General features: G+C 34.9%; 1 protein-coding gene across 1 annotated transcript in view; it reads right to left on the bottom strand.

Moving 5' to 3' along the window:
- LOC123545809 (neurogenic locus notch homolog protein 1-like) overlaps positions 1-23,123 on the bottom strand; it is a 38,479-nt gene extending 15,356 nt beyond the window's left edge. The window contains exons 1-6 of the mRNA XM_045332139.2: positions 23,060-23,123; positions 18,136-18,202; positions 16,135-16,245; positions 13,431-13,506; positions 3,935-4,054; positions 2,039-2,173 (exon numbers count right to left, since the gene is read on the bottom strand). Of these exons, the coding sequence (XP_045188074.2) occupies positions 2,039-2,173; positions 3,935-4,054; positions 13,431-13,506; positions 16,135-16,245; positions 18,136-18,162 (469 nt within the window). The 5' untranslated portion in view covers positions 18,163-18,202; positions 23,060-23,123. The remainder of the gene's footprint in view (positions 1-2,038; positions 2,174-3,934; positions 4,055-13,430; positions 13,507-16,134; positions 16,246-18,135; positions 18,203-23,059) is intronic.
- Between the last annotated feature and the right edge of the window lie 479 nt (positions 23,124-23,602).

Below are 23,602 nucleotides of genomic sequence, written 5' to 3'. Positions count from 1 at the left end.
ATGTGTTGGGCGACCTGTAATTTTCCACTTTTTCTATTTTATGGCGTACACCACATTTTGCTCTAATCTCCAACCGTGGTCCAAAATCAAAACGACAATGCAACTTAAAGTTATCTCTGCTGGCCGGTGAACCCTTACACGTGAATGGCAACAGAAAAAATAAGGGAAACGTCAATTAGGAAAAGAACGCAGTTTTATATATGAGATTGTATACACTTACACAATCGTTGTGCACATTCACACATTAGCACAAATGGATACAATAACGAGACGGAAGAAACAAACGAGACCCTAACATACATGGAGAAGGATACAGTAGAACACAGCAGAGTACCCTTTTGGCACGGCCGGTGGTACAAAACACCACTAAGGCGTTTCTTTAACCCCCACCCCCTTTATACATATATATTTCAAAACAGTGTAAATGTTGATGCAGGACAGACAACTGATGCTGGGCCGTTCATTTACTTTTTTTTGTACCTTAATCATACTCTTAGGATATCAGATGAGCTAATTAAAATGTTAAAAATAAGATTACTTTTGAAAACAGTGCATGTCTGCCTAGTATACGGTTTTAATTTAAATGGCATGATAATTATAAATACACAGTATCTAGGCAAAATATGAAGACATGTATCTAGAGAAAGATAAAGATCGGGTAAGTAGTAGAATGTTTGCGATATAATACAAGGTAATGACAAGGAAATCGTTAAAAGTAATATTGAATTTAACCATTATTTTTCAACAAAAGCAAAACAATGGAGGTCTATGATGGTTCTTCATCGTGCATCTGAGTACCATTACTCAAAAATCAAGGGCTAGTTCACAAATAGCGACATTACAGGAAAATGATTACTAAATCAACGCACAAGAACAGTCAATAATTTGGCAATATATGTACGACTTTAGAAGTGTGAAACGGTACGGAATTATTGAGCACTGAAGTTGCTAGAGACTGTTTATAGTACAATGTAGATCTTTTTGTAATACAGATGCATATAACTCTCAACATATTGACATATAAGGACTGATTAAAAATAAGCACAAACAATGAAATATTGCAATTTTGATAATTAAATGGTTTGAAACTCTGGACTTATTATTCAAATCTGGCCATCAGAAGTCTTAAAAAGATAGATGATCACAATCTGTGTAAATATAAGTAGGATTGGTAAAGTAATAATGCTTCTAGAATAAAATATAGCTTCCTTTTTCAGATGCCCTTAACTCCACCAAAACTCAAGCAACAAAACCACCTACTAAAGTATTAAATATGCGCAACTGGGCTCGGTACTAATCAGTTCTATAGTTTCATTCATATCCAGTCAGTTGTATAGGAAAATAGGCCGGAAATAAACGACCTTTAAGAAGGTTATAATTGCGCCAAAAAATTAATCAACCAGACATACCAACTATACTTTAAACAAGTCTTGGTAATGAATAATTCTGTAGTTTGGTTGATATCCCACCACCAGTATTTTTGGAGTAGTAATCTGGACAAGATTTGTGACAGACGGTTAGACAAACAGACATACACATGAACAGTCAGACTGACAGGCAGCAAAGAACAGTATCTCATAATCCCCCCCCCCCCCCTCCCCTATATGACGAGTTCAATATCTTGCATGTAAATAGTGTATATTGATATGTGTTGTCGATACTTTTGTCTTTCAGCCAACAAAAAGCATAGAAAACATTTATGTAAAGTTCATTACCCTAAGGTAAATTACCAGTGTAGTACAAAATTCATTCTTATATGCTTGCCTTATAATATAAACTCCCACTTACTTATTTTGCAAAAGCTAAAAGAAAATTATTCAAGGTCCTTTAACAACTAATGTCCGTGCTTGCAAAATACTTACAAATGCAAAAGTAAACAGTGCGTTGAACCCAATTACCTGTACATGAAGCAATGCATCAAATAATTTTGTTCTTTTACCTGTGTAAAAATCATCCATTGTAGACTCCTGGAATTATAACATTTGGCATTATATATATTCTGTCTTTAGTAAGTCTGATAAAATATTCTGTAACTTACCGACACATTCGCAGTTATCTGTCCCTAGTGCCCAGTCCACTCTGCTACAGCTGCAAGTATAACTCCCAACTGTGTTGGTGCACATGCTAGACGTACCATGACAGCAGTCGGTATTTAATGCACATTCATCAATATCTGTTTTGTAAAAGAAAAACAAGTCTCAATTTGACTAATCTTATGATGACAATTTAACTAATGTGTACAAATAACTTATAAACCCTAGCTTGTCGCTTGTCCATCACAGAATTACGATGATTATATAAATTTGTCAGATAAGTAATGTATTAGTATACATTTAGTTAAGTTGTCTTCATAGGATTAGTCAAATTAACATAACACAATAGGTTATGTTGAAATTTTACAATGAGGTAAGTTGGAATTATTCAAATTGATTAATTTGATATTAATTAGTTTAGTTACCATTATCAAAATCAAATTGATATTATACAATTCATTGTTAACAGTCTGATAATTAGTAGAATGTTTTTCTAGGGTAGTTGGAACATCCTGATGCATGATTCCAACAAACACAAGCATTATGTTGATAAATTCATTGTATCCCCGCGATCAAGTTAAGTGTGTAGGAGAGATATGCAGCTTCGCTGGTCCAGTTTAGTGAATTTATGCAAATGTTGGAACAGATAAATGGGTAGTATAGTTCGGGCGTAAATCTAAACAGTAATGAATCCAACTACTGGTCCTGTGGTAACTGCCTTATTACGACACCAGGGGTAGTAGGTGCAATTCCTCACTCCTCCAACTAAAAAATTGGACGAATCTGAACAATAGTTGCAGAGGGTTTACCAGGGAAAGTCAGACAAGCACTCTCCAAGAATGTCTTTATTATCAAGTTTTGACTATATTCAAATAGGAAAATAGCGACCACGCCATCTAGCGGCCATGCTTTTGCTGTGTTGAAATCATTTGAACAATCATTGTAGATGTTCGTAAGGATCATTTCTGTGAAATTATTTCAAAAACGAAAAAATGAGCATGTTTTATTGAATATTCTTTGTAGAGGAATGCTTGCGAAACGTTCCTATGAAATTATTTTGAAGGCTGGCCAAGAGTATCTGAAAATAAAATTTGTTTTTCTTTTTCTGTCTTTTGGCATAGCGACCAGAACCCATGCACAATTTCATCTTCCACTACATGGTCTAAGACGATATGTAGTTTGAAAAAAGGACGATTGGCGGTGAGCGGTCACAACAGCACACTCCTAGCATTTTGTGTTCAAGTGAGCTAAAGCCTAGATGACACACTACAGCATGGTCTAAATAATTCACTTCTAAGACGATAAAATTCATCTGCACAATGTTATGAGTTTGCCTTGACAAGAAAAACTTTAATTCGTGCAATGACATATACATATACATTTAAGTACATAATTCTGTCAGAATAATCCAATATTATTTATACACATTTCCTGACATCATCGGTATTCTAGTAAACATTGATATCTTTCTGGCTAAAGGTAATATTTGAAGAAATGCAACAATTAGAATGTCGAAGCATCGAACTGAATGATCAAGATAACTCAAAAGGCACATCTGAATACTAGTAAAAAGCAATATTTGAAAATACAGGCCATCCAGTGGCATTAGACTTATCTAAAGTAGGGTACAGTTCGATCGATCTGACTTTGGCAGGATCACGATATTGCCATGCAGAAAGTCTAAATATAGTAAGGTACAATGTGTATCATGACATAATATTACATGGGTTGTTTTTAATTCAGCAAAGAAAAATAGTGGGTTATATACATTTATTTATCTGCACAGTGCAATATTACTACTGTATTAAATTACATGTATAAGAATGTACAGTGGTTTCGGTTTTATAAGCACATTAAAAATAGCAAATGTGATACGTAAAACATGATGATAGTTATACTACCTTGATCACACACAGGTCCAGTCCAACCAGGATTGCAATCACAAGTGAAAATATCATCTCGCATGTTTTGTTGACGTGGTGGCGAAGAAGCAAATACACATACACCATTCACGCATGGACCTAGATGAAGCAAAAGTATATAATGGGTTTTTCATGTCTCGCTCTGAGGCAAAATGGTTGGAAAATGTGTACCCGAATTTTAAAGGTTTTTATGAGGCGTATGCTATCAAAACGAGTTAAGTGTAAATATCCAAGTATTCTATTCCAAGTGCTGTGAAACCTTATTAAGGCAGACTACCCGTAATAGGCCTAAATGCATACAACTTGATAATGTAAGCTTTGAAATGTCAAACGATAGAAATAAGGTGCATATTGACAAGTTATATAGTGACAGAAGTTCTTTCCTTTAGATTACCCTCCTCCCCCCCCCCCCCCCACCCCCTACACACACACCCTGATAATTCTGTTTTTTCATGAGATATCTCCCCTGAAAACTGGGGAGGGGGTGAATCTTTTTCCCTTAGGGGAATTTTAGATTTCTTTTTGATATTTGTATCAGAATCATATAATGCAGCTTTCTACCGCAAAATTTTCTCGAAACTCAAGTTCAGATTCTCATAACCAAAGAAATTATATATTTCCAATAGGCATCAATGTTAACTTCAATACCGATTATCTCCCCGAAAAATGATAAAAATTGAAAAATATCTCGGCGAAATGTTTCTTAATTTTGAATGTCTTTAAAGTGACCAAATTTTATTTAAATATTACTATCCAGTTACAAAATAAGAAATATGGTTATTACACCATGATATCCTTGAGCTAATCTAAGAGTCGATCTGAAATAAATTACAGTAATTTTGTTTTATTTCATATGTTTTCCTAACCAGCACTGATTTGCCTGATAAAATTAAATGTTTGAAGATGACATTTGTTTTCAAATATGAAAGCATATGGTACTATTTTCATAAAAATTATTATATACATATGTTTTTTTTAAATATATTTTAATAACCAAAACAAGAGCTATTGATAAAGTGAATATATCGTAATCATAGTGTCACTGTCGTTATAAAGGACATAACCGAGTTATACAATTTGCAACTATAGCAGATAATTTATTATTGATTATTTCAAGATCATTAAACTTGTATTTAGTTATAAATGAGCTATGTCATTGAGAACACTACCTTGGCACTAAACATTTCTGACAGTATACTAAAATCATAAACTTTCAACCCGCGTCTACAGAACACCCAAACAAACGCATAAAATTTTGCCCACAAGCATCTTTTGTAAGTGTTAAGGTCAACCTTTTAAGTCATAGTGAAGTGACAACTGCACATTCATTTCCAAGAATGTAAGACTTTACGAGGTCAATACTCATCCGGGTATTTAAGATTTTTGAAACATGAAAATCGAGGCTTGTGGTGGGCTAAAGGCAATATATACCATACTATTGTTTTTCAGATAAACGATATTTTATTTCATGAAAGAAGCAGGAAGAACATTGTACATTTTATAGTTTAAACAGGTAAAGCATACCCATGAAAACTTAGTGAACAGAAATTTTCATTAGTTTTATCTAGTTTTCAGCCCATATACTATACTACTGACTTTCTCATTGTAGTCAGTGTACTTCTAACGGTATAAAGGCTACAAACACATTACTAATTTCTCTTTTTTGACTCAACACCGAAGACTAAACTGTACTTAAAGAAAATTTGATTTCCCGTCCCACACATCCGATATTTTACAATTTCTGTCCCTTTATATCGTTTTAATGTATACAAAGTCAATTCCAGTTGCAACGAACTTCTCGAGACAGCAATTTCTGTTCATTTTATCAGGAGTTTCAGATAGCGATCAAATTCGTTATACACAATATTTGTAAACGAACATACTTGTGCAACGAACTAATTGGCAGTACATTGAATGAATGTTTGCATATAAAATGCAGTTTTCTTGACTGACCTATTATTTGACTGTTTATAGTTTGGCAATGTCCTCGATGGAGAGCTTACATTAATCAAGAGTTATTTTTCTGCTCCTTTAAAAAGTAGAATATTTATATTACTCATTTTTATAAGCGATGAAATGTATTTTCTAGAGCAGCACATCCATTATCAGCTATTATTTTGTAATGAAACTGAATTTTCATGGGAAAAAAGAAAATCATTCTCCGTTTTGCAGAGTAAGCTTTTGAATGCCAACTTAACTGTGCCATTTCACTTGAAACTGTTGTACAGAAAATGCTATTTATAATGTTTGTTACCATACACTTACAGCGGCTGTAACCAATATAAAAATAGTACGCATGCATTAATTATGCATTTATTTTGTTGAGTTAATTTCGCACCGACATAATTATAAGCAGTGTGGGGAAACACGTGACTTACAAAGACAGATTACACGGAAAAATTGCTGATAATTACTCCGATTCGTCAGGAATATCAAGGTATTTGAAATAATTTCTATTGATAAACATTGTTTTAGATGTTCTGATATATACTGTCATATGCCCCTTACCTTCCGATTTCCTCCGGTACCCATACATTTTTCCATTCACTTATATTTTCCAAGAACACTCGGGAAGTTTGATTACATTTGCAGTTTTTGGGATGACGGCATCCACGGACCGACGCATTTTTTTCCCAAAAAATACAAATTACTGAAGCAAATGACAGTACAGTCACATAAAAAGTTAACCAAGTCCATGATAAACATGTAACGAACTGAAAATAAACAAAGCTACTTAAAAGAGAATGTCGAAATCTATGAAAGGCGCTGAACACGTATACGGTCTTCAAAGGCGCTGTGCACGTATAGGGTCAACGACTGCATATCATACTATAGAAATATTTATGTTGCCACGAGGCGTCTGTATTTAAACGTGTTTGTCCATATTTATACTAAAAAGATGTATAAATATTACTTTAAGAAGTTCTTTTGCTACGACTGTGTACTTCATTTATGTTTAATGTTTTGGTACACTTTATGGAATGACATTCGTATAAATGATAAAGTGGTAGAACTATTTGTAAGTACTATCTATATGAACTGTTTTTGTATTTCTTTACAAGCAAGATATATGTAAGCTCCAATTTGTGAAAAGTGAACACCGTTGAAGTTTGTTTACGTTATATAATTGTCGTTTCAAAAGATAAAATCATATTTTCTGAAAAGCAGGATCTACGAGAGCTCATGCATGAACAGTGCTAAAGCATACATGCTCTATTTGTACGCATAATTTAATTCTGAATGTTCATGAAAGAACACGCAAATGAAAAAAAAACAACCTTCTTTTGCAATGTCTTTATATGTTGCAGAGCCGTAACCAGACCTGAAAAAAAAACAGAGGCAGAATTTTTCGGGAGAGTGTTGCTTACATGCTCCCAGGTAAAAACTGGGATTTTACAAGCCAACATCAATTTAGAACTTTTTTTCCATTCTATATAAGCAAATGGAACTGTGAAATAAATTAAGGGTTCTCCCTGAGATTTTTATGAAATTCTACAGAAAAAATTGCTGCATTCCAAGGCCATTTAAAGATAACAAATTTTGAACAAATCAGTTTGACATTTACGTCGTACTAGCCCGGATATTGCAGAATACTTGTAGGACTAGGGGCTCAGGAATACTCCCCGAGAAATTTTGAAATTGTATAAGACAAAAACGTGGATTTTAAGTAATTTTAGATAAAGTAATTTGAGAAAATAAGGTTGAAATGTAATCACCACTTGCTTGAATAGCTTGAGTACATTATGCAAGTACATGTTGATGCTTTTTGAAATTATACCAGACCAAATGGTGCATTTTCAGCCATTTTACCATTAAATGGACAAAATATCTGTGCCATTCAGGCTGAAATGTACACAGCACTCGCCTGAATAATATGAGTACGAGTAAAGATGCAGGTTCGGGGTCCTTCCCGAGAGGTTTGGAAATTATAAAAGACAAAATGGTGCATTTTCAACAATTTTGACAGAAATCTGAGCACATCATGTTGGAACGTATACACTATCCTCCTGCATAATTGGAATAGTACAACTAGAGATGGGGGTTCGGGATCCTCCCCGAGAAATTTTGAAATCTTACAAGACAGAAATGGTGCATTTAACGCTATTTCTGAAAAAATAACGGAGCAAATTAAGTTCGTTCAAATGTACACACTACTTGCCTAAACAATTACAAGTCGAACGGGGGTGCTCCCTGAGAAATTGCAATCTTACAAGACAAAATATTACATTTTAAACAAATTCTGACAAAAAAATCTGAACAAATCAGATTCACCATACTAGCCTCGATAATTGATGATCAGATAGGGCTCTGGGATCCACCATAATAAATCATGAACTTCTACCAGACAGCTGGTGTGTTTTCGCAATATTAGACATGATATTGTAAACAAAACGTACATTTTAAAGTGATTTGTGTTCAAAAGGGCACAGTTAAGTGATTATATGAGAAGTGCTTGGAGAAAACGTATGACTGGCTATTTTTGGGTTCGAATTTCTGTTGACTCTGCGAACGCACAACAATCATAACTCATTTACCGTCAGCCTCTACAGCCAGTCAGTTAAACAAAAATCAAGGCCAGGTATCATTTTCATTGAAATATGTGTTATGAGCATTTCTTAAAGGGACACGTTAACGATGAGTTTTCACTACACAAATATCCTAACATAGGCAAAGAATATATTACAAAAGAACATCTATAAAGAAATTTGAATGAACGATGACGCTACGAAATCAAATAAATTCGTACTGTTATATGACGTCTCGGAGACACTGACGTAGCTTCATATAGGCAATTAAGACACGCGCCTACACATTTTCTTCAATATTAGTAGAAAAAAAAACGAAACTGCAAACAAACAAAAAATACAAGGGTGTACGGGATAATGGGTCTTACATATATTTCCTAGTTTCTGTAAATTTATATGAAAGTCATGTTTTTATTTACATATTTTCAGAATGTTTGATGATAAACAGAGAACATTAAATGCAAAATGGATGTCCGGGTACAATTGTATTCGTTTATCTACCGCTAAGACAAAGTATATTGTGCTAACTGCGTTTTGTTTTGGCGCATTGGCGACAGGAAGAAAACTTCATATTAGAGTTACAAGTAACAGATTCGAAGATATTTTCCATCTGGCTCAAAAGACGTTATCAAAAATCCTGCCACCACAATTGCGTCGGTCCTAGAGGGAAAATATGCGACTATCAAGGCAGGAAAAATGATTCGATCAGCAAGAAAATGTCTGAATCAACAAAGAATTCAGTACAAAAAATAGACACATACAAGGGGAAATAATAAAGGTCACCGCAGTTTGTACGGAGCAGAATATTGCAGCATACGGTCATACGGAAGAGGGTAGCAATTCATGACAATGTTAAACACATCTGCGCAGGATGATAATATTTTAACAGAGCACTTGGGTAATGCAAAGTATAATTTAAAAATCCTCATCTCCTGACAATGCACATATAGAGATCTAATTTAGAATACGCATCTTCGTTAAGTAAGAGAAAAATTGTAAGCGGAATATATAAATGCTCCTTTCTTTGCCATCATTTTTGACAAAGCAACTGACAAAGCAACCAAGAAACAACTCTCGCCATGCGTTAGGATTAGGCCAGCTGATGATTAATGTGCCTCTGTTAAGAGTTCCTATAGGATTTATTGAGTGCAAATCGATCAGTCTGATCTAGGTATTTTAATGCAAACGCTTATAAAAGAACGATTTCCACATGCAAATGATATACATTGTAAGGCTCATTTTTTTTAGATAAGTCTTAGCACACAGCTCTAAAATCCCATGAACCATGATCGCAACTGTGGAAAATATAAGCTTTCTGTTCGATTATTCAGTTAAATATTTACCGAGGAACTGGCAAAGGGTCCAGTTTCAACGGACGAAATGGAGCAACGCACTAAAATGCGAACTCTTCTGAGACTTGGTGGTTAAGTTGCTGATGCCCTCTGCACGTCCAAGAGCACGTTTCCAGTGGTAATCTATGCTCTGGAAACTGTGTGAAGGCAAGCAATATGAACTTGCTGCATGTCTTAGATTTGACTTTATCATTTTCTTGTATCTGAAAATGTGTTCAGTATCATCGTAGCAAAGCGTCTAAACCAAGGCGTGTTGGAAAGCAAATGCATAGAGACAACCATGAAGTAGAATCTGTCCTGGATTGCTGACAGTTTTTGGTATGCAATGTATATGTCGACCATTTTGTCTAGAAATGGCAACTCGCATTTTACAGAATGAAGACCGTTTTGCCGCCGAAAATCTACTGAAGACCAGTCAGAAGTACCAGTGCCTATTTACAGCGCTTATGCACACTTCACGGCACATTTCAGACATTTAAAAATGAGGTAACAAAGTAGAAAGTAAACTGAAATATTGTCCGTCAGAAACAACAGACTTCAGACCACTCTTATACCTCCCAACAAGGTATTGTGTCCGTGCGTAAACACTATTCTGTCTGTACTTCTGACCATGCCTCCAACATTTGCATTTTGCGAACCGTCATTCAGTGCAACGTAACGCATGAAAAAACTACCTTCGTTCAACAATGACGAGTGATAAAATGTTTTTACTAGCTCTGATACACATTCAAAGGATGTTTGCATTGATACAAACCACGTCATCAATTCATTCGCTTCGGAAATGCAGAATATGGACATTTTCTGACCCAAAGCCTGCTCTCTACGAATTTATAAATGTAAAAGAAACGAAATAGACCTTTTCCTTCTATATCAGACACACTTACCGAAAATTGTTTTTTAAATGCGAATAACGTAATGTAGCGGTTATTAGAAATGATAAATAAAATAGGTATAACTACTCAAAACTGAACCCCTTGGTGAAATTTGAATACTTAAAAGTCAAGATAATTATTGGAACGATTTTGTGCATGGTGTAGTACATTTGCATTTTTAAGTGAGGGAAATCAAATTTAAAAAACTGTTGTTTCTCAAATTAATAACAAAGAACAATCATATAATGTGTGTAAATACAGAAACCTCACGGCAACTTAAGTATTTCTATAATATAAAATAGAATTATTGTTTTTGTACGTGCACAGCGCCTTAGAAGACTGTGTACGTGTTCAGCGCCATTTCGTAGATTTCGACATTCTCTTTTTGGCAGCTTTGCTTTTTGCCAGCTCGTTACATGTTTATAATGGACTGGGTACTTGGTTAACTTTTCATGTGATTGTACTGTCTTTTATTTCATTAATTTATATTTTTGGACACAATTATGTCAGTCCGTGGATATAGAGATATACCCTAAAATTTTCAATGATAGTAATACATTAAATAAAGTCTAGAAATTGATTTCCAAGTCCTTGAAATAACCAAAAATGATTTCACAAATGTGAAGTTTATGATAGTTTTGTTAATATCAATAACAGAAGTTTTAATTTTTAATTTAAAGTTGTGATCTACAAAAAATGACAACTCTTGCCTTGGGCTAGTACTTATAAGCAGAGATATCTATTAGTTTACTTCCCTTGCAGTTACACAATTGAATGGAAAATGAAAACTGTTTTAGACACAATATCATATTTTTTTGCACAACAAAAACATTTAGGATTTATTCATTTGTGTTTGATTTACACCTCAAAACATGGTTCCTATGATTCTGTCAACTTACATATGGTAAAAAATTAACTTTTAACAAGCCAGTAATAAAATGAAGTACCACTAAGTAATTAATAGTACAGATAATACAGTTTTGCTTGTATTAAAATGTCACAATAGAAGTACTTTTGTAATACAGAACACCTGGTAGGATTAGTAAAAGTGCAATTATACTGATCTCTATTTCCTATGCCTAGTGGATACCGGCTCCAAAACTTCCCAAGTGTTCTCGGAAAATATAGGTGAATGGAACAAAATATGAGTACCGGAGGAAATCGGAAGGTAAGGACATATGATAGGAAAACAAAGGTTTATCAATAGAAATTGATTTTCCTCACGAATCGGAGACATTATCGTGTAAGCTGCCTTTTAAAGTCACGTGATTCCACACACTGTACATCCGATCAAAGTTAAATGATTTTTTGAATAGGGAAGTAAAAATGTGATGTCTTTATCCATTGATTGGATAATTGGATAATTTTGTTGAGTTAAATGTCGCACCGACACAATTATAGGCCATTTGGCGACTTTCTAGTTTTAATGATGGAGGAAGACCACAAATGCCGTCAGTGTATTGTTTCATCACGAGCGGGCACCTGTGTAGAAATACCTTCCGTAAGCCAGCTTGTTGGTTTCCTCACACGAAGAAGTCAACGCCCGTGTGAGGCTCGAGTCCACATCGATGAGAGGAAAGTGATTTGAAGTCAGCGATCTTAACCACTTAGCCATGTAGGCCCCTAAATTTGTTAAGCAAAATCCTTGTCTTGTACATATTACTTATAATAAACTTTTGGTTTCATAGCTAAATGATTTTTAGAATAGGGAAGTAAAAATGGGATGCTTTGATCCGATTATTGGATAAAAGAATGTCAGTTTGGTAACGAGCTGAAATGGAAAGACTGTTGATCAGACAAGGGGTATCAACGGTCATTCAGACGCATATATATAAAGTGTAACATATTGACGCAACATCAAACGGTTCGAATCGCCAGCACTTACAAACTGACTGAGGAACTGTTCACTAAAATATGAATATAGATGTTGTATGTGTGAATATTTTGCTGTATGCCCGAACATTGTGTAAAGGTGCATCAGTTAATACCTGTGTGATGACGTTTCTGGTTTATGATATATACAGTTTATTCACATATATATCTGTTCGATAGGTATATATATTTATAATGCATTTCATACGATGTACAATGTGGATATACATGTATAATTGAAAATATTTTTTAAATACATGATCTTTTCAATTAATTTCAATTATCCATGAGAGTCTTTGAGAAATTGTGAAATACGGTGATAATTTTAACAGTTTGGAAACAATTACGATATTAGGTTAGTTATTTTATATCTACATGTAGGAGTATTCAAATCATTTACCCATCATCGATGTGGGTTCGGAATCTTGCTCCGAGAGAGGCTCGAGACAAGTGATTTGAAGTCAGTGATTACCCGGCCACTGAGACACCTTATCGTACTTTTAAGTTCTTGTGTCAAACAGAGTTATGCAAGTGATCATATTCCTGAAACTCCTTACAAAGAGGTCAACGAAGTTGCTTATTTGATTTAGGCGCTGATGGACATTGGTAAATAAGTAAAAAGATTGAGCACGTGTCTGCTTGTTGATGATGATATATACCAAGTTTCGTATGGAAAGGATGGCAATCGTTAAACGAGCCGAGTACAAAAGAAAATGATGGATGGACAAATAGATGAATGTACAGACATACAGTTTAAACATCATATACCCACTGATCTTTTACACAGGGGGAGGGAGAACTCTGGATTTAGAAATATGAGATAAAACACATCTCACTTAAACAAATTACATACAAGGATAGCACTTCTTCTGTGCCGCAGCATTTGCATCACCGAATCCTGGAAGTCTGCAGACACTCCCAGCTGGACACTGAAACAGACAGTCATAATGTATATTTTATCTTTTCAGATCAGCAAAATTTTATTAAATAGCTAAACAATTTTTTACTTGGATGAAAGAGCATTCATGTATAAAATCCTAAAATATTTTTGCGGTTGTTTAACTGTAAACGTATTCCATACTGTTTGCTACTAACTAGGTCATTCAATGTGCCTTTTTTCGTAATTTCTAACTAAAAGTTTTTTTAACCTCTGCATTCGTCCCTAAATTAAATCTACTAGATCTAGGTACATTTGAAAATATCATGACTGTAACTCTGTGGAAAAAAAACACGATTTTTTTGCAGCTGTAATATGCATACAAGTTCACAGTTTACGAGTGGCATTGTTCACAAATGAAATCAAAATAAAATAATCGCGAAAATAAGCAACAGTACAGTTTGTATATATATCATCATTTAATGAACCTGAATCGATTGTGAACATAATCAAAACGTTTCTCTCCCAAACACGTAAAAAAAGACAAAAAGTAAAGCCAGTATAATTTGAACATATCATAGTTTTCTTGACACTTTGCTTGATTATCCAAGTACAAGTACAGTGTTTTTTAGGTAGGGGGCCAATAAGGTCTACCATGCACGCAAGACCTTTTTTACATAGGAAATAAATTGTTCGGTAGGACCAACTCTTTCAAGATAAAAAATGATTCAATGAAAAAACTCTTTTGAATTATATATGATTTCACTGTTTCCCTGACAACCGTTCATTTTTTGGAAAGGACAACAATATAGATGATAATTAGTCATATCTTTGTCAGTTTTGGCGATAAAACAATAAAAATGGTATCAAAATGGAGCTAAGACAAAAAAAAAAAGCAGCATTTTATGCTAATTAACTAAAACTAACTGAACAAAAACTAAACAAATATTTTTAAGATGATCATTTGGAAGCATAAAAACACAACCAAGCAAAATAACAGCTGACTTGATTTAATTGTGTCTGTTTGTTAGATGTATTGAAAATGTGAAACTGCCCTCACATCCCTAGCACTGGCTTAAATAGTGTTCTGATATCGGACAATTGCATGGATTAGTTAAAATCTTAATCTAAAATCAGACGAAATGTCTGAAAAATATGAACTGCACACATCTTGAGGCAGCAGTGTTACAAGAATCACATTCTGTGTGTCTAGATTAAGATGTGACTTACGATATTTTCACTTTAATGTTACCTAATATAGCATGTTTGCTCTCTTGGTGGTTAGCTGTTATGAATGATATGTGGCTTTATAACATAACATTTAGAAAATAGAAAGCAACTGAAAAAAAGAAGATCACAGGCTTTCAAAAAATCACTTTATTTTTTTATGAATTACGTTTGATTACACTTTGATTCTGGAGCAAATTGTGTCATGCTCTCGAGTTTCTTGTTACAGTTTGAACTTTTGGCAAAGACAGGTCATACCTTTGTCATAACCTTTGGTACGTAACTTAATTGATAATCAAACTTTATTTGTTATAATTGATGCATAGTTTCTCTTAGTAGTGTTTCTCTTAATTTTCCGGTATATTCAGGGATATTCCACCAAATTATACTATTAAGTCCCTGTCTGTTCAATTCAAAATATTAAAAAAGTATTTTGTACATTGTCATTCTTGTAAATGTTTCAAACTGACAACATTAGTGTTCTTTATTTCATATCTATAAAATTTTATATATTTCTTATATCTTGATTTGGTATCGCTAAAACAGTTTTGTCAACCTGGTAAAAGTTTTAAATATAAAGTGTTTACTTAAATACCTGCATATTTTCTTTTGTTTGTTAGTTTTGGTTTAGCACCGCTTTGCAACTGAAATTCAGTCATGTAATGTTGAGCAGTTAACCTAACAAGTGTCCCTGGATCCTGTACCGGAACTACTCAGTTCTCTAAAGGCAAGTGCTAAGTTCTCCGTGTTGTACAGGTGTAAGTCTATTGACTTCAGACATGATATCCTTATTGAATCGTCATGGAGAGCAAAGGCCTCATCCAGATATCTGACTCAAGACCCAATGGTTCGTTCTATCGAGCAAGGGTTGGTTTTATATATGTTCTTATAATGGTACTATTTCTAAATCTTTTTAAAAAAAAGTGCTTTTTATAAAACTTGACATTTACTCACAGAAAGACTGCACAAACCAGCTGTATGATGAAAATATTATGAACGCACAGATGGGTGCATGGTAGACGTTATTGGCCCCTGTACTATATAATTTATCTTAATAAATCACACGTGCTTCGGTATATGACATCAGATAAAGTCGATTTTTTACAAATAAATAGTACAATTTCTTTTTTTTCATATAAAATGATTACATATATAATGTGTTGCAGACGCGGGTGCAACTGTCATGTGACACGATGAAACTGGAAGCATGCATGAGTAACTTGAAAGTATAAGTACGATATCGAAAGAAAGGTAGATTCAATTCTCCCCTTTACCACATTTATTACTAAAACTTCAAATTAAATACTGTCAGTGTCAACATAAATTGATTGATGTACAGACAGTTTCCCGCTTCAGAAATCTGAACGACATTACATATTGCGTATTGGCGATTAAATTAATAATAAAAACATTAATATTTTTCACTGACGTAATTAAGACATAAAATGCATACATCTGAATCCAAGTCACAGTTTCCTGTATAAGGATTTCCAGGATTGTCACCTTTAGCCTTAGCAGCCATTGAATTGGCCTCTCTGGACCAAACAGTTATCAATACAATAACCTGAAATACACAGAAGAATATCATATGATCGAAAGAAACATTACTAATACCCCAGTCACACATACTGCGCGGATAGCTACGTCTAGCCACGGATAGAAACGTAGTAATCCGTATCGATCCGTACCGGAGCTGTACGGATTGGTACGGATTATTACTTTAAGGTACGGCTCAGGTACGGAGCGATACGGATAACTACGTTTCTATCCGTGGACAAACTTAGCTATCCGCGCCGTATGTGTGACTGTGGTATAACAAGTTACTTTGAAAGCAATTCTACAAATATGATGTGATTCTACTTTTCTGTACAGCCATATAGGGGAAATTAATCTGACTCCTTTGGAAAAAAGTTTTCTTATAAAACAAGAGCTGTCTCCATAGGATGACACATGCCCCCGATGGCACTTTGAATGAATAGTTATGGCCGATGTTAGAGTTTAGGACCTTTGACCTACGGACCCGGGTCTTGCGCGTGACACGTCGTCTTACTGTGCCACACATTCATGCGTAGTTATCTTAAAATTCATGCATGAATGACAAAGATATGGACCGGAAACGCCCATCAATGCACTATCATGAAATATGACCTTTAACGTCTAAGTGTGACCTTGACCTTTGAGCTACGGACCTGGGTCTTGCGCGCGACACGTCGTCTTACTGTGGTACACATTCATGCCCAATAATTTTAAAATCCATGCATGAATGACAAAGATATGGACCGGACACGCCCATCAATGCAATATCATGAAAAATGACCTTTAACGTCTGTGACCTTGACCTTTGAGCTACGGACCTGGGTCTTCCGCGCGACACGTCGTCTTACTGTGGTACACATTCATGCCAAGTTTTTTGAAAATCCATCCATGGATGACAAAGATATGGACCGGAAACGAAAATTGCGGACAGACCGACAGACTGACAGACCGATAGACTGTTCAAAAACTATATGCCTCCCTTCGGGGGCGTAAAAAGTGGCATGAAAATTCACTCCAGGAAAATGCCTGTGACAATCATTAGACATAAAGGCGATGGTGTCTACCGAAAAGTTAAGTTTCCACTACCATTGGTCAAATTTGAGACGATCAGAAATTAAGTGCAATAGAAACTCAGTTGATAATCTTCTAGAAGCATTTTTGCAAAAATTATCTTAAACGGAACCAGCAATTTCTGACAAAAATAAGTTCGCCGCTCAGTTTATAGAAACCGCATCGGTAGCCTAGTGGTAGAGTGCCGTTTTAAGTGCGGGAGGTCGGTAGGTTAACTCCCTGGCCGCGTCAAGCAAAGAACTTCCATTCTTTGCGCTCATGATTGAGGTGGCATGCACCTAAGTTGGAGTTATGGGTTCCTTTTATTGTTTAATACAGATTTCAACAAAATTTCACGCATATATATATATATATTTCTGTTACTGATTTTCCAGTAAACCTACAAACATGCTTTTATACGTGCATTTTTTGATAAGCCGCAAATTCATTTACATCACGAGTGTACCCCGAGTGATAATTTAACACGCACATGAACGAAAAAACCCACCTTGTTTTATATATAATATTTCGAATCTAACAGGTTATCAAGTATTATGAATTAAATTTTTGAAGATATTATTTAAATATTTGCCAGTGGTTTTCTTTTCCAGCGCTTCGCTACGACGATTGACGCTGAACATTAAAACTGTGAGTAACAAACAGCGCATGTGTTACAAATAACATACAGTTTCAGTCTACATTGTTTTAACAGGTCGTGTTAGAAATTTTTAATTAAATTATTTTCCTGCAGCAAGAGCAGAAAGAACAACGGCAATAAAGTACTGTTAATGGGTCTATAGGATTGAAACTTCTTTCATATTTGTTCTAGTCATTAGAGAATGTAGAAATGAGTTAGTGCAAGTCTTACCAGGATTGAAATTAACATTGTCCGCATCTTCAGTTAGCAGAAAGGTATTTCCACAGTAAAGATTTTTCTGAAAAGTAAATAAGTACATGAATTATCTATTCTATTTTATTCATAGTCATTAAGTTTTAAGAAAACATTACACTTCAGTTTTCGCTTACACGTGTCAACTATAAGAGTGCTGTCAATAGCGGGGGCTGTTACCCTGGACGACATTTTTCCTTCTTTTGTACAAAGCCGTCAGCTTGGATTGAGTGTATCAATTTTCGGAATAGGACATTGAAACAAATATGAAAATGTTAATATGTTCATTACAATATATATACTTTAATAAATGAAGAGAAGGAACAGGATCTCACATCTTTGACCAGTCTGTGTTACACAGACCTTTCAGCTAAGGGTTTTAATTTTGTACGCAACATGTCTTTATAAGGTAATTATCGGTACTGAGTAATGCAAAACAAATCTATCCGCCGCACACACACAAACAAGAACACACACATACACACACCAGGGTAACACAATATTTGCCCTACTTTACATGGAGCGAATATGAAAATCTAAAGGTGAGGTAGGTAACGAATAGAGGATATCCTTCTTTCCGAACAAATTTTGCGTATAATCTCGTCCTGCCTTCAAAATACGCTTGAAACATGTACTTGACAATGTAATTATATACAAGGATGACATTGATTCTGAGAAGGTCAATGACAAATATGTTAGGAGCAGCTCTCAAATTATCACTCTGACACACCTAGTTACCCCTATTTCGACGTCCGTCCAAAGAGTCACAGGGAACGGCTATTAAATATCGGCGTAACTGAGGAGCGTCAGTGTTTAGGGCATGACTGTTAACAGACTACGGGTGGTTTAGTGCAGCACATGGTATGTCACGTCATAAGCATTTTCCAGTATCCGCTGACCTATATCGTCCATTTGTTTTCGTCAATGATGACATCACATACTTATTAACGTTACTGCAGACGTCATTATCATCATCAAACAGAATGAGTTTAATACTTCTGCCGGAATGCCTGGTACCCTGTGATAAAATGCAATGCCCAATAAAACAACTGTAGCATTTACAGGTTGAAGACTCCTAAACTATAATCATGTACACGATTCTAATTGACTAGTAACATGCTGGCATCCGAATGCTGCCTTGAACCCCTCGATGGTATGGCAGTTTGTAATCGTGGCTGGTTGTCGATTCCAGTCGTTTATCATGCGTGGAAAGTAGGGCATCTTGTAAATATTGGTTGATACCCTTATTTGAAAAAAAAAAACGGTTTGGCAAGCGCCTCCGGTTCTCTGCTCGCTTTGTATCCGTGGGCTATCAGGTACTTCTACGATGCCGTTGGCGATCTTGAAGGGCAATGTATCGTCTGTGTTAAAGGGGTTCCTAACCAAGATTTTTAAGCATTTGTGTTACATAACCAGGTATAGAGTCTGTATAACCGAAACAGAAACGATCCGCTCTCCTCTGGACCTTTTCCAGGGTGTATGTCGATAGTGGAGGCTGGATCTAGACTGTTCGGGCGAAGCCAATGGTAGGCCTGATGATGGTAGTATAGGCTGCTGATTGACATTTTTCTCATGGCTTACGCAGTAAACAATTATTTTATAAGTTGTAGTGAGGCCCTGATAGAAAGATTAGTAGTGTATGAAAATAAAGTAAAATAATGCATAAATTTTATTAATAAAAATTTACGATATTAAGAAACGTTATTAAGCTTTGATATATTAGCCAAAGTTATTCGCGTTCGTGTAACAACGTAGCTATACTGGTTATATTCATCATTTCAATGAATTATTTTGGAAGTAGTCATTTTGAAGCATTTATCTTACTGAAGGGTACTTTGCTGCAAATAATGTAACACAAAAAGTCATTGTCCTCAAATGAAATTACAACATTTTAAGTTAGTGGTTGTAGTTGCAACATTTTAAGGTAGATGATAGATAGTGACTTTCTGCAATGTATTTTAAGCAATTAAACATTCTCTGGATGGATCTGTCATGATAGTTGTTTTCTATGGGAAACGAATAAATGCTGAAAAAGCCTATGGAGATTACTTTTTGATGTTTTTCGTCAACTACCTTAAACAAACTATAAGGTGTTTTATTTATTGTTGTAAACAAAGTGAGCGTTTGACTTCAGATATTAACATAAACTTACTACTTAAACTGTAAACACAACTTGAAAAAAGTTTTTTTTGTTGGGACCTCTCATTTAAAATTATATCAACAATTATCACCTGAAATGTGGAAAATACTGATGGTAAAATGGTATAGGGGTTTGCTTACACTATAAAATCTTTGAAAACGTCTTTCAGGTACATTTTTGGTTTGGTTTTGGTAAACTTATAAAAAAGCACGTCATTCTTTCACTCAGCTTTTTTTCAAGTGTTTAAGACTTTTGGCTAGTTTTGGAAAAGGAATGTCAGTATAGACTCTTTCAAAGTGTTGAAAGTAGACTAAACTTCCATAAATATTGAATTTATTTAGCTGCGGTGGCTTTTGATATAGACTATAATTGGAGAAATCCTAAAATCATTGAAAAACGATCATAACAAGAGTTATCCATTTTGCTTCAGATTTTTTGAGAAAGTCATTTTTTAGAAACCAAATATTTCTATTTTTTACATGGAGAGGAGGAAACCCGTAAATATATTTAGTAAATTGATACACTTAGCTATCATTTCACTCTGAAAAAAAATCTGTGAAGATGAATTTGAGTTTTTTAGGTACAGTCTCTACTATGATAGTAATTGGTTTCTATGCGGTGGCGTTTGTTGTTCGTAATGCGGAACATGGTGCTATTCTTCGGAAGAAATTTCATTTTCCAGTCACTCTCCCATTTCTCAAGTGCTTTAAGGTCCTTCTGTAGTAGGTCAGCAACTTGTAGATTCATAATGAAACAAAGAGGAGGCTGTCATCAGCGAAGAGGCTATTCTCTGGGGAGGATACACATTCAGGCAGGTCATCAATGGAGACAAGAAAATGTAGTGGACCTATGACGGTGCACTATGGCACACCGGATACGACATCAGTTTCCCTGGATTTCTCGCCACCAAGTAGTACCTGTTGCTTTCAATTAGATAGGAATGATGATATCAATCCCAAGGTCTTTCCGAGTACTCCGTAGAACTTCAGCTTGTGAAATAGGCGTTGATGCGGATCTTTGTCAAACGCTTTGGCAAAGTCGAGCAAGATGACATCAACTTGTCCTCTGCCCCGAAATCTGCTGGCTATTGTCTGGATTGTTCACAACAGCTCGGATTCACAAGACCGTCTAGCATGAAAGCCATGTTGGGAGTGTGTGATATGCTATAGTTATCTAAGAGCTCCATCACAGAGCTATAGAAAACATGCTCCAATACCTTGCAGACAACTGAGGTCAGTGACAAGGGACGATAACTTGAGGGAATGTGTTTCTCTCCTTTCTTGAAAACAGAAACGATCAGGACATTGCGCCATTCAACTTCACCTGTGTCTAGAGAGAATTGATAAAGCCTGTGAAAATAGCGGCGAGTTCATCCACAGCCAGCTTTAGGATGGCAGTCGAGAGGCAGTCTGGTCCAGATGACTTCTGTGGGTTCAAAACCAGTGAGTTGTTTGTGGATCCATTCTTGCTACCTTTGATGCCTTTCTTGGTGTGGTATGGACTAGGACCTATATCTTGCATTGTAGACAGGTCATCATCTGTAAAGACTGGTCTAAACTGATCGTTTAAAAACTCAGCAGCGCTGTTGCTGTAAATGAACATATCTCTGTTCTTGAGTGGTGTAACTCCAAATGACTTGCTTCAGTGACTTCATGTAGGACCAAAAGTGTATAGGTCTTTGCTTGTAATATGTGGGTACGACATTTGTTAAATATTTCTTGTATTAATTTCTTATTTGTTTTTGAGATTGTGATTTGAGTTGAGTGTATCTTCTGCAATCAATATTAATGCCCGTACTGTACGTCTAACCTTTTTGTATGCCTGGTACTTCCTCTTGGTCAGCTTTCTTAGGTTGTTGCCGATACACGGGTCGGCTGAAGCGTGCAAAGGTTCTACATGTGGGCACACTCACGAGTGACCTTGTCGATGGCTGCCGTAATATCCTGCCACATATCGTCGACTGTACTGAATGTTTTTTTACCAGGAAGTCTGTGCTATACTTGGTAAGGGTAGTTGTAATCCATTCGGATAGAGAACCCCAATTAGGTGTCAGATCAGTCGTTCCTGTGCACGGATGACAAATCTAATAGATAAGTGTTGTCTAGAACTGACTGAGTCAAGCCGATTTACTCTTTACTTACAACTGATAACATTTGAAAAATTGACAAAAATCTGAAGATATTTCCCTTCATCTATTCTTATTAAAAGATTTTGCCACTTCTATAGTTTTGGAATATTTACGATTTATTTTATCATTTGTTTAACTGTTATATGAGATATGTTTATCATTTTTATAAGTACATGTTTTTTTTTTTTTTTTTTTTTAATTCAAAGTAAATTACAACAAGGATCATCATCAGCTGTTTTAATTCTGCTGTTTTAATTCTCATTAAGTGCATGAAATATATAAATTCCTTGCACAATTCGAACGGGAATAATTTTTAAACAAGCGTTTACGACTCGTCAATGCTGTGACATTAATATGTTTTTATATAAAGCAAATTTGGAAATTAATATTATTCAACCCAAAGTATACTTCTTCGTTCTTTTCTTCTGTTTTATGGTTTTCTCTTGTATTTTAGATGAAATAAAATTCAAAGAAAATTAAAGAACAAAATATACCATTAGGTCTTCTTTCCGAGGCACAAACTATTTTAACCATGAATTTAAGATATTCTTAAATTAAATACAAGTCATCATAAATAACGTTTTAGGAATTATTATACATATATATTTGAAGAAAATTTTCAATTTAAGACTCACCTTTTATTCAACAAGATAAAAACAAACTGACAGATTGTTGTTAATATATATCGTATTATTGTAAAATGCTTCCGCGTAATCTCCCTTTACAAAGCAGATTAGACTTGAACTATGAATAATAAATGAGAAAAAACAAATTGCTTAATCGACCGAACATTATCACAATGATTTATTTTCTTTTCAGGGCCATGCGTTTTCCATGTTGTATTTTCATTTTGTAAGTTTTGGACAGGAAAATGAGGGGCATAACAGACCAATTGGACATGTTTTCATAACGCAATTTCATAAGAAAATCTTATCTTAGAACAGGACCTATATTTCTTTTCATTTTAATCATATATTTTTGAAACCTATTTCAGAAAAAAAAATATTACCTTAATTCGTAATTATTCTTGACACAATATTCATTCGGTTGTATTTAATACAAATTTATATATATAAAGGCGGGGATTGTTAAAAAGAATCTCATTAATAGGATGAATATATTCTTAAGTATGAAAATATTTTTTAAGTAAACAATTCTCATTCTGTTAAATATATCAA

The sequence above is a fragment of the Mercenaria mercenaria genome, chromosome 15 (genome assembly GCF_021730395.1).
Source record: "Mercenaria mercenaria strain notata chromosome 15, MADL_Memer_1, whole genome shotgun sequence".
Classification (NCBI taxonomy): Eukaryota; Metazoa; Mollusca; class Bivalvia; order Venerida; family Veneridae; genus Mercenaria; species Mercenaria mercenaria.
This window is presented reverse-complemented; position numbering and strand designations above follow the sequence as displayed.